The 12,492-nt window shown below is 34.2% G+C and overlaps 1 protein-coding gene across 1 annotated transcript in view; it reads left to right on the forward strand.

Moving 5' to 3' along the window:
• Window positions 1-12,492, forward strand: part of FAM135A (family with sequence similarity 135 member A) — a 94,135-nt gene that overhangs the window by 13,403 nt on the left and 68,240 nt on the right. The window contains 1 exon segment of the mRNA XM_023754276.1: window positions 2,181-2,260. Coding sequence (XP_023610044.1) covers window positions 2,181-2,260 — 80 coding nt within the window.

Below are 12,492 nucleotides of genomic sequence, written 5' to 3' on the forward strand. Positions count from 1 at the left end.
TATGAAGAGGTATGGATTTGCATGATGTCTAGGATTACTTTGAAATAGCAGCAAAGGGAAAAAGTACTGTTTAATCAAATATGGCAAAATTTTTTTAATTCATTGAAATAGGCAGTGGGCATATCAGTTCATTGCTCGACTTTTTACAGATACAGAATTTGTAATGTGAGATTTAAAAGGTAACGCTGAAGTTTTAAATCACATTGACTTAGACAATATTAGAAATACTGAGATAAGTAATGAAGTTGAAGAGGATGACTGATGTGGGACTCAAGATTAGTTCATTTTTGATATGTTGAGTTTGAAATGAGATACCTGTAAACGAATAAAAATTCAACAGTTGGCTTTATTGAGTGATTTATGAATCAGGCAGTATCCCATTTAGCAAATAGAGAGGAGCCCCAGAAGCTGTACAATATGGAAGACGCTTTTAGACAGAAACTAGTTATGACAAGAAAGTTCTTAGAAAAGAAAAGAAAGGATTGTTTCAGGTAAGGTTATCTTACAGGAAAGGAGGAGTCTTATCAGATTGCCTGAGCTTCCTTTGGTGGATGGAGAGGGCCTGCTTGACAGATTACCTCATTGGTAGTGACCAGAAAATTCCATACTAACCAATTAAGATAACATTCCTATAAAGGTTGAAACTGCAGTTTGGTTAGGTATTAAGTCTAGGTTCTTTGTGATGGGTTTTAACATAAATAATTATTTGGGCCTGTGGTTTCCTCTTTAACATATCCTAGTGGAGGTAGTTTATAAATAATTGGAGGTTTGGAACTGGATATAAGGATTAAGTGAATTATCGTTCCCTTTTATTGTCAACCAGCATAAATATAGCATGTATAATTACTGCTTTTATTAATTTGCTATTCTACAATCTGGTTCCCTATCAATTGAGGACTTTTGAAGAATATTGTTACTGATCTTTTAAAAATCTAATGATGAGAGGCTTACTGTTTTTAGATATAAGGCTTGATTTATTTGTAAGAATATTCTCAAGGATATAATTTACTCCTTTTTTCTATTCTGATTTATCTTTTTTAAATCTTTTACATCTTTTCTTTATGCTACTTGGATCCTTACTACTTCTACCATTTAAGCTAGTTAATTTCAAGCTTGTGTGGTAGATAAACATACATAAACTACCTAAATTTTTATTAGGAAATAAAAATATCTTTACTAGCTTATTTTCTGGTATATCAAATGATTACTTAGGATACTGAGATGAGAAACTTAAACTTTCAAGTAATTCCTATACAATATTTTATTGTGATAATTTAAAAATAACATCAATAAATATCTTACTGAATAACATTGGAAATATAGCCCAATAAGGAGTAAATGGAAATGGAATGTGAGGAAACATTTCTTGTGCATGTTTCATTATGGTTCTTTTCCTACTCTTCTAAATATTTTAGTGTTTAATTTGCCACCATTGTTGTTACATGATAAAGAACTGATAAGCAGTAACTAAACTTTAGGCAAGTAGAAAGAGAACATGTTACATCTGAGATTTGTTTTGAGGGGGTAGGTTTTTATAGTATGAAATCAATTTTTTTTAATATATTTTATTGATTTTTTACAGAGAGGAAGGGAGAGAGATAGAGAGTTAGAAACATCGATGAGAGAGAAACATCGACCAGCTGCCTCCTGCACATCTCCCACTGGAGATGTGCCCGCAACCCAGGTACATGCCCTTGACCGGAATCGAACCTGGGACCTTTCAGTCCGCAGGCCGACGCTCTATCCACTGAGCCAAACCGGTTTCGGCTGAAATCAATTTTTAAAAACCATTTATAATTCTTTTTCTTTTCAAAATTGTGCATAAGAATAATTTATTCTTATTATCTTTTAAAAAAATAAATAAAGCAACGAAACTCTTAGGTACCTTATTAACTCCTCTGATTGTGATGGCATTCTCTCATTTGAGTAAGAAATACCATATATATTTCTTACGTTTTTCCCATTTATCTTTAAATATACTGATTTCCCTTTGGGTTTTATCCCACACTAATATTTGATCTGTGGATCTCATACTTTGTTTTCTACCAATAGTAAATGTTATGGGAGACTGATATTAGCAGACCGACTTTATTACTTTATTATGTATAACTGTATAGAAATTGGGGCATTGCATATTTTAAATGTTTTTTGAAATGGTTTATTTGTCTCTTTTGCTTTAGTTTTTACCAGATTCGTGCATCTATGAAAATTCCACCAAGAGTTCCCCACAGGGTAGAAGCTAGTTTGTTTCATGCAACAGGTAAGCCAAGTAATATTTTAAACAAGGAATATTTTCAACTTAAAAAAAAAAGGATCTGAAACATTATACTAGCCAATGACTTTTCATAATTATTTTGTACAAATACAAGATACCAAAGAGCATCATTATACCTCTTATAAGAAATATATTTAAGACTTTTAGTCAAACAGGCTTGCTTATAGGTTACTTGTTTCCCTCTTAGCTCTCTTACCATGAACAAATGAAAAAAATAAATGTATGTGAAATTTCCAGGGAGAAAAACATAAGTACTGAAATGCAATTTAAAAAATATACATTGAGCCCAGTTTGGCTTAGTGGATAGAATGTCAGCCCACGAACTGAAGAGTCCCGGGTTCAGTTCTGGTCAAGAGCATGTACCTTGCTTGCATATGGGAAGCAACCAGTTGATGTGCCTCTTTCACATGGATGTTTCTTTCTGTCTCTCCCCCTCCCTTCCACTACCTCTAAAAATCAATGGAAAAATATCCTTAGGTGAGGATTAACAAAAAAAGAAAAGAAAAATATACAGTGATTCCTGGCCCGTGTTCTCAGTGGTTAGAGTGTCGGTCCAGTCAGGGGCACATTGCCTGGGTTGCAGGTTGCAGGTTCCATCCTGGCCCCCGGTTGGAGTGCATGTGGGAGGCAACCAATCCATCGGTCTCTCTCATGGCGATCTCTCTCTTTCTCTTTCTCTCTCTCTCTCTCTCTTCCTCTCTCTCTCTCTCTGTCTCTCTCTTTTCCCACCTCCTTCTCTCCCTTCTTCTCTTCTAAAAATCAATGGAAAAAATAACTTCCAATGAGGATTAACAAAAAAACAGTAACAACAAAAATATAGGGCAGTGATGGCGAACCTTTTGAGCTTGGCATGTCAGCATTTTGAAAAACCCTAACTTAACTCTGGTGCCGTGTCACATATAGAAATTTTTTGATATTTGCAACCATAGTAAAACAAAGACTTATATTTTTGATATTTATTTTATATATTTAAATGCCATTTAACAACGAAAAATCAACCAAAAAAAATGAGTTCGCGTGTCACCTCTGACACGCGTGTCATAGGTTCGCCATCACTGATATAGGGTGTCTCAAAAAAATGTATACACACTTTAACGCTTGTTATCTTATTTAATTTTCACCTCTTTGCAGGTTTAACTGATTTTAAATAATGGGTGAAACCAGATTAAGCTTTGAACAAAGAAAGTTTATCCTAAAGTGCCACTAGACTTTTTTTACAGGGATACATAAAAGATAAAGTTTACGGTACAAAACTGGCAACAGTCGATGAATTGAGGGTACACAAATACTGAACAAAATGCTTCTTGATGTTTGAGATTCCATTTCTTTGAGTTATCAGCAGTGCCTGGACCAGAATGGCCATCAGTTTGAAAACAGGCATTAACAAAAAAATGTATTCATTTCTGTAGATTCTTATAAATTTTGAAAATGAACTATATGTTGATAAACACTGATTTTATCATCATTCAAAGTGTGTATACATTTTTGGGGGACTCCATATATATGAGTGTGGGCCAACACTCTAACCACTAGGACAAACTGGACAGGGCTACAGTATACTATTTTATTCTTTGCAGTTAGAAAATGAAATAGTAAACTTATTTATCTTATGACTGAAAGTTTGTAACCTTTGGTCTACTTCTCCCCATCCATACCCCCAGCCCCTGGAAACCACCATTCTACTGTCAGTTTGCATAAAAAATTGATTTGTTTCGTTTTGTTTTGTTTTCACATACCACACAGTGTTTGTCTTCTCTATCTGACTTATTTTACTTTAAAGCATGCCCTCCAGGTTCTTCCATATTGTTGCAAATGTCAGGATTTCCATCTTTTTTATGGGTGAATAATATTCCATCGTGTATATACTAGTATACCACATTTTCTTTACCTATTCATCCACTGACAGACAATTAGGTTATTGTCCTATTTTGGTTATTGTGAATAATGCTGCAATGATCATCATGGGAGTGCAGATTTCTCTTTGAGATACGGATTTTGTTTCTTTCAAATATATAACCATGTGTGGGCTTGCTGAATTATATGGTAGTTCTATTTTTTGTTGTTGTTTGTACTCTATCCCTATCTTTCCCACCTCAAAAAACAGGTTGTAACATTTTAAAAACCAGTTTCATAGAAAACATCTACATAGGAACAGTTTCTGATAACATTCAGTTACAATACATTATGATTTGGTTTCAGTTCAGTAATTTTCCACTAACAAATATTTTTTCTACCTGTTGCAATCCCCTCCTTTTTTTCCTTAAGACTACTAAGGCTCAGCAGAAATATTCATCTTCTACAGTAATAAAAGTGTAATATGCTAATTAGACCAGACAGCCAAACGAACTTCCAGACCAAGCCAGGGCTGTGAGGGCCGAGGCAAGCCACCCTGGCTGCAAGGGCTGAGCCCCTTTCATGAATTTTGTGCACTGGGCCTCTATTTAGGTTGTAAACATCCTTCTTTCTCCTAAAGTTACTACACATTTATAGAATTTATGATTCTATTAATGCTTTAAGGTTTTGATGCCACATTGTTGACAGCACTTAGTTATAGAGAATAGGAAAAAGCAAAACTAAAATAAGGGGGCATATGATAAATCTTTCACAATCTATTTTCTGAATCCTTTAGATGTCCAGTTAACCAGGATCATACACAGGTTTCACTCTTTATTACAGGTGTGTGGAAAGACCTAACTGTCTCATGCATTTTATTTATGTTGACTTCTACATTTTGACTCATCTAAATAAACACTGCAGGACTCATTTACAAGAGTACATACACTTTCTTGTTCAGAGAGATCTAAAGCGAATCTATGTAGGAAAACAATGATTTTCTTAGCGTGGTCTCAACTGGCCATGATATTGTGAAGAGATACTTATGTCCTCTGTTTTGTTGTCAGGGATACTATATCTACTTGGTAATGAAAAGAAGCTCAGTGGTTGCCTTCATAGCCTGCTGCTGCAGCGAATTTTGTGCAGGGGTATGGTGGGATGAGTTGTCAAGGACATCTGATGTGTATGGATTCAGTGTTTTCCATAGGTGGTGCACATGCCCTTGGAAACTGGTGATTTAGCTGTTGGACTATCTGGAAAGGTATAGCCTTAACCATAAGTCTTTATTTTATCGAAACAGGAGAAGCTGTCTGCTTTTAATTCTTCTGTCCTTTTTTATTTTTACTATTTTCATTTCAACTAAATTCCATCCATGGAGAATCTTTTTTTTTTTTTTGCCTCACGCCCTGCCGCACAACCAGGCTAACTAAGCCTAGCACCGCCACTCTGCCGACTATTGCACCACCACTTTGCTCACCCTCTCCTTCGGGTACCATTTCCCTGGTAGTTCTGTTTTTAATTTTTTTAAGACCTCATGTTGTTTCCATTGTGGCTACACCAATCTGCATTCCCAACAACAGTGCACAAGGGTTCCATTTCTCCACATTCTCACCAACACTTGCTATCTCTTGACTTGTTAATAATAGCCATTCTTACAGGTGTAAGGTGTCTCTCTTTGTGGCTTTGATTTACATTTTCTGTAAGTGATGCTGAGCATCTTTTTTAGTTATATGATGGCCATTTGTGTGTCTTTGCAAACATATCTATTTAATTAATCAGCCATTTTTATCAGATTTTTTGGTGTGTGGGGTTTTTTCCTATTGAATTTTATGCTTTCTTTATATATTTTGAATATTAACCCCTTATCAGATATATGAGTCACAAATATTTTCTCCCGGTAGGTTGCCTTTTCATTTTATTGATGTTATCCTTTGCTGTGTAGAAGTTTTTTAGTTTGATGTAGTCCTATTTGTTTAATTTTTGCCTTTGTTTTTGGTGTCCAGTTCAAATAATCATTGCCAAGATCAATGTCAAGACCAGTGTCAAGGAGCTTTTTACCCTGTGTGTATGGTTTTATTTATTTGTTTGTTTGTTTATTAGAGAGAGAGAGACAGAGAGAGAGAAACAAAAACACCAGTTTGTTGTTCCACTTATTTATGCATTCATTATTGATTCTTCTATGTACCCTGACCGGGAATTGAACTGTGACCTACTGGTTCATAGGTCTATGCTCCACCACTGAGCCATGCTGCCTGGGCCATTTATTTGTATTTTATTCAATTTCTTTCATTAATATCTTATGGTTTTCAGTATAAAGGTCTTCCATCTCCTTGGTTAGATTTATTTCTAATATTTTATTGTTTTTGGATCTGTTGTAAATGGGATTGCTTTCTTAATTTCTCTTTTGAGTAGGTCATTGTTAAGTGTATAGAAATGCAGCTGATCTTTGTTGAGTTAGTATCCTGAAATTTTACTGAATTTGTTAATTAAGTCTAACAGTTTTTTGGTGGAGTCTTTAGGGTTTTCAGTACATAAGATCGTGTCATTTGCAAATAGTGACATTCTTGCTTCTTTCTTTCCTATTAGATACTTCTAATTTCTTTTTATTGCAAATTGCTGTGGCTGGGACTTCCAGTGCTAAGTTGCATTAGAAATGGTGAAAGTTGGTACTCTTATCTTGTTTCTAATTTTAGAACAGGGGTGGGGAACCTTTTTGCTGCCAAGGGCCATTTGGATATTTATAATATCATTCACAGGCCATACAAAATTATCAACTTAAAATTAGCCTGCTATATTTGGTCAAACACTCAACTCACCCCTAATGCCTTTGCAGGGCCAGACCAAATGATTTCTCAGGCCTTATGTTTCTCACCTCTGCTTTAGAAGAACACTTTCAACTTTTCACTGTTGAGCATGATGTTAGCTAAGGATCTGCCATATATGGCCTCTATTATGTTGAAGTACATTTCTTCTATATCTAACTTATTGTGAGTTTTTATCATCAAGGTATGTTGAACCCTCACCAGTGTGACTCAGTTGGTTGAGCATTGTCCCATACAACAGAGTATCACCAGTTTGATTCATGTTAGAGCACATACCTGGATTCTGGGCTTGATCCCCAGTGGGGGGCATGCAGGAGGCAGCTGATCCATGTCTCTCTCTCTCTCTCACCGATGTTTCTTTCTCTCCCTTTCCCTTCCTTTCCCCAAAATCAACTTAAAAAAAAAACACCATTTTTTTAAAAGTATGTTGAATTTTATCAAATGCTTTTTCTGCATCTATTGAGATGACAAAATGATTTTTATTCATTTTGTTTATGTGTCATATCATATATGTATATTTTTTAACACACGCCCCAACACAAGTATTTCTTTTTTTAATATATTTTTATTGATTTATTTTTATTTTTATTTTTATTTTTTTTTAGAGAGAGGCAAGGGAAGAGAGAGAGAAACATCTATGTGAGAGCAAAACATTGAACGGCTGCCTCCTGCATGCCCCCAAACAGGGATTGAGTCCATAACCCAGGCATGTGCCCTGACCAGGAATCAAACTGACAACCCTTAAGTGCATGGGACAACGCCCAACCAACCGAGCCACATGTGCCAGGGCTATGTCATGTTCATTGATTTGCATATGTCAGCCTATCCTTGCATCTCAGGAGTAAATCCCACTTGATCACAGTGTATGATCCTTTTAATGTGCTCTTGCATTTGGTTTGCTAGTATTTTGTTGGATTTTTGCATCAGTGTTTATTAAGGATATTGGCATGTAGTTTCTTGTTGTGTCTTTATCTGCCTTACATATCAAGGTAATGCTGGCCTTGTAAAATGAGTTTGCAACTATTCCTTTTAATCAGTTTTTTAAAGAGTTTGAGAAGGATTGGTATTGATTCTTCTTTAAGTGTTTGGTAGCATTCACCAGTGAAGCCATCTGCTCCTGGACTTCTCTGTGGTGGAAGATTTTTGATTTAATCTTTATACTCATTATTGTTCTGTTTAGATTTTTCTGTTTCTTCATGGTTCAGTCAAATGTTAGGTTGGGTTGTTTGAGATCTTTCTAGGTTATTTGTATGGCAGAAATATTACATGTAATTAGTGTCATTTACAAAGCAGTGTTATTTTGACATTATGACACATAGTGTTTCAGAAATACTCAAAGTATCTTTTTTTTTTTTAAGTGCGTTTCCTGGGCACTGTGATTTTGGTTTTTATTAGTTATATAAGTCCAGATTAAGTCATTGTTACCAGTTCAGTTTCTAGTTTCTGATATTATCAACTATATTTTGTTGACTGTGAAATGTCAATGATCTGATAGTTTACTAGTGTATAAAAAGGAAGTATCTTTTAAAAATAAATTGCTTATGTCACACACTAGTCTTTAAAAGAGAAGCCTAGGTTTGGAAAATAGTAGACTTCCTTAATATCTAATTTTAGCGTACATGTGGAAACATTTTTTTATGTATGTGTATTTTTATAACATCATTCCAGAAAAATGTTAAGAGGTTGCATACTTTTTAATTAAATTATTGCAACTTGGATTTTCTTTATACTTTTTATACATACCTCAATTTTCTTCTCTTTTTTTGAAGTATAATTGACATATAATATTATATAAGTTTCAGGTATATGACATAGATTTAGTATTTATGTACATTATGAAATGACCACCAAGATAAAGTTTACTCGCATTTAATCACCATACAAAGTTATTACAATATTATTGACTATGTTCCCTATGCTTTACATTACATTCCCATGACTTATTTTATAATTGTAAGTTTATACCTCCTAATCCCCTGCACTTCTTTTGCCCATCACCCCTGCAGCCACCAATTTGTTCTCTGTATCTGAGTCTTTTCCTGTTTTGTTTTGATTTAGATTCCACATATAAGCATACCTTGTTTTTCTTCTAACTTTGATTTATACTTCTATTTCAACACCTTACCTTTCTAGCACTATTTTATCATAATTCCTACATCTTGTGCATATTTATGGAAAATGTTCAAGAAGAACCAAAAAAATAATGATTTTGTCTGTGAGTCGCAGTAGGGCAGGTTAGATGGAGGAGGAATTAGATGGTATTATTTAGCTTATCTTAACACATTTAAATTATTTCCAGCATGAGATGATGCTGACAGTGAGAGGTTTGGGTCAGGAAGTAGCTGTCCTCTGTAGTAACATCAGTCATGAAAGACAAAGAGTATTTGGCTGTTGAAATTGATTAGTAAGAATACGAAAAAAAAAAAAAAAGAATACGTTCAGAGTCTTCTGCAACAGAGAAGTCATTCTAGTTCTAGGCCCCAGCTTAAAATTTTAGAGGACTGTGTACAATTTCAACAAAAAGTTCAAATAACAAATATCCATTTCTAATAGTGATAGTATTTTTTCATAAGAAATGCACAAGGGCGGGTGGGGAAAAAAGGACACATATATCCTTTTTCTCTGAAAAAAAATGTTTATGCAAATAATACAGGCAAATAGTTAAAAGATCTATTAGAACAGAAAGATTGGTAGTGAAAACCATAGCTCATTCTCTAGATGCATCCACATTTTACTGTTTCTCTAGTCCTAATTGTTTCCTCTATATAGACATTTTCAGTTCTTATGATAAATGACAATTTATCTTACTTACACTATTCCGCCACCCACTTTTAAGAAGAGATACACTGTGATTTTCATATCTTTCTTTAACCATTACTATACCTTCATATAATATACTTAAGGCTTCATACCTTATTTCAGCAAATATGACAGGCCTCTTATTAAATAAGGAGACATGCAATATCCTATCTAATAATAGACAAACATGGTAATTGACCATACCTTTAATATGCCTCCCATTGGCTAATCAGTGAGATATGCAAATTAACCGCCAACAAAGATGGCGGTTAATTTGCATACGTAGGCGCGAAGCGGCAGAGCGAAGACTGAAGGTGGCTCCGGCCGGAGCGAAGGCCTGGGTCCCGGGTGCCAGAGGAAAACCGGTGCCAGCAGCCAAGGGAAGGGAAAGCCTATTGCACGAATCTTTTGTGCAACAGGCCTCTAGTTTATTAAATAAGGAGATACACAATCTTGTGTTTTTATTCAAATTTTCTCTTTTTCTCTACCTCCCAACCTGTTAGATATATTTTGTTTTATATTATCCAGGTTGCTAACATTCATAGTCTGTTTAGTAGTTAAATCTTATGTGCTTTTTCTATGGGTTGGTTCCAAATGTTGAAATAAGTAACAACTTTAACATTTTTATAGTAACACAACAGGGAAAGGGTTTATAAAATTGAAATGCTATCCAACATATAGAAAGAGGATCATAAGTTTCTGGCAAGACAAGGCAAATCTAGTTACCATTTTGGTATTGATCTGGGTCACCTGTGATATAGAGATATATCTTTGGTATTTTAGAAGTTGTAGATTCAAAGATGAGGCTCTGTTGTAGTTAGTAAAGTAGTGACTTGGAATCAGGATTCCAGCTACCTTTTATATTACCTTGGCAAACTCGCTTAACATCTGTGAGCTTCAGTTTCTCATCTGTGAAATGTGTTTCCTACTTTACAAGGTTGTCAAAATAAGTTAAATAAGGTGTAGAAATAAGTAAAAGTTCTTAGCAAGTTGTAAAGGGTTGTATACATGTAAAGTATTATTATTGGGCTTCTGGTGAAATAAGAAAGATTGGAAAGCAGTCAAGTTTTGGCTCATTTACTATAATTTGTGAACCATTTACTGTTGTAAAGAGCTAAAACTTACAGTGAAATTAATTTTATGTTTTCCTATGATTTATATAATTTCAGTTATGTAGCCTAGTGATTAAGTACATAGGATTATATCTCATGTTAATAAGTAAATTTAAAACTTTTTAAATCATTAAAAATGTTTTTGATGTAAGAAGCATGAACAATGATGACTAAGAGCAAGAAGGGGAAACTGAAGGGAGGAAGAGACCTACAAAAGATCCCTGAATTTATAACTTATCAAGGAAATCTAGATACCTGGGATTACATTTCTATGCTTATAAAACTGGCTTAATCTATAGAAAGTGTTTGAATTTGGACATAACTAGTTTTACGTTTTGTTTTGCCACCCACTAGCTATGTATAAATTTAAGGTGTACAACATGTTACTTTGATACACTTATATAGTGTAATATGATTGCCTTTGTAATTTTTCACATTACATAATTATAGTAAACTATTGTTGTCTATATACATTACACTGTGCATTAGATCTCTGTGGCTTATTTACTACTCAATGAAGGTTTGTACCTACCCTTAAACAACATCAATCTTATACCACCACTCCCATCCCTTGGTAACTATGATTTTACTCTCTGTTTTTTATGAGTTTGATTTTTTTAGATTCTACATAAGTGATATATAGTATTTATCTTTCTCTCTCTGACTTATCTCACTTAGCATAATGTGTTCAGGGTCCATCCATGTTGTTAGATGGCAGGATATACTCCTTTCTCATGGCTGAGTAATATTCCATTGTAAATACATGTCACACCTTTTTAAACATTCATTTTTTGAAGAGCTTTAGGTTGTTTTCATATCCTGTCTATTGTGAATAATGTTGCAAAAAATATGAGAGTGCATATATCTATTCAAAACTCTGTTTTCCTTTCCTTTGAGTATATATCCAAAAGTGGAACTGCTGGATTATATGGTACATTTATTTTTAATTTTTTGAGGAACCTCCATATTGTTTTCCATAGTGATAGGACCAATTTACATTTTCACTGACAGTGTGTAAGGGTTCCCTTTTCACCACATCATCATCAGTACATCACCTTTTGTCTCTTATCTTATTGATGAAAGCTATTCTAACAGGTATGAAGTGATATCTCATTGTGGTTTTGATTTGCATTTCTCTGATGATTACTGATATTGAACATCTTTTTGTGTGCCTGTTGACTATTTTGATGTCTTTGGGAAAATGTCTAGTTGTAATTGGAGACTATATATATGAGGAGAAAGTTGGAGAAATTTCACAAAAATTCAAACAATGTGTGAGGAAGGTCTTATTACTAATATATATATATTCTCCACTTTTATATAAGTTCTCAATTAGATAAGCATTTGGACTAATGGGAAATCAACCCTTATTGAACAAAAAAACCCATTTTCAGTTATTTGTGTTTAACTAGCGTTTTTCTAAAATCATCTGTCTGGATAAAATTCTTTCTGTATATATGTTTTACATTCTTCTTCCTACCTACCACTACCTAGTGCTCTTATACAGGTTTTAGCAGTTTAAAAAATTAATATCATGAAAAGAAGTAAAGTTGAAGATAAGGACTAGTTATCAAACGAAGAAAGGATTGGTGTCCAAGTCTTTGCCTTGGCAGTAGTTAATTGGCCACTTATGATAAAGCTTTAAATATTT

This window comes from Myotis lucifugus, unplaced genomic scaffold (genome assembly GCF_000147115.1).
Source record: "Myotis lucifugus unplaced genomic scaffold, Myoluc2.0 scaffold_59, whole genome shotgun sequence".
NCBI lineage: Eukaryota > Metazoa > Chordata > Mammalia > Chiroptera > Vespertilionidae > Myotis > Myotis lucifugus.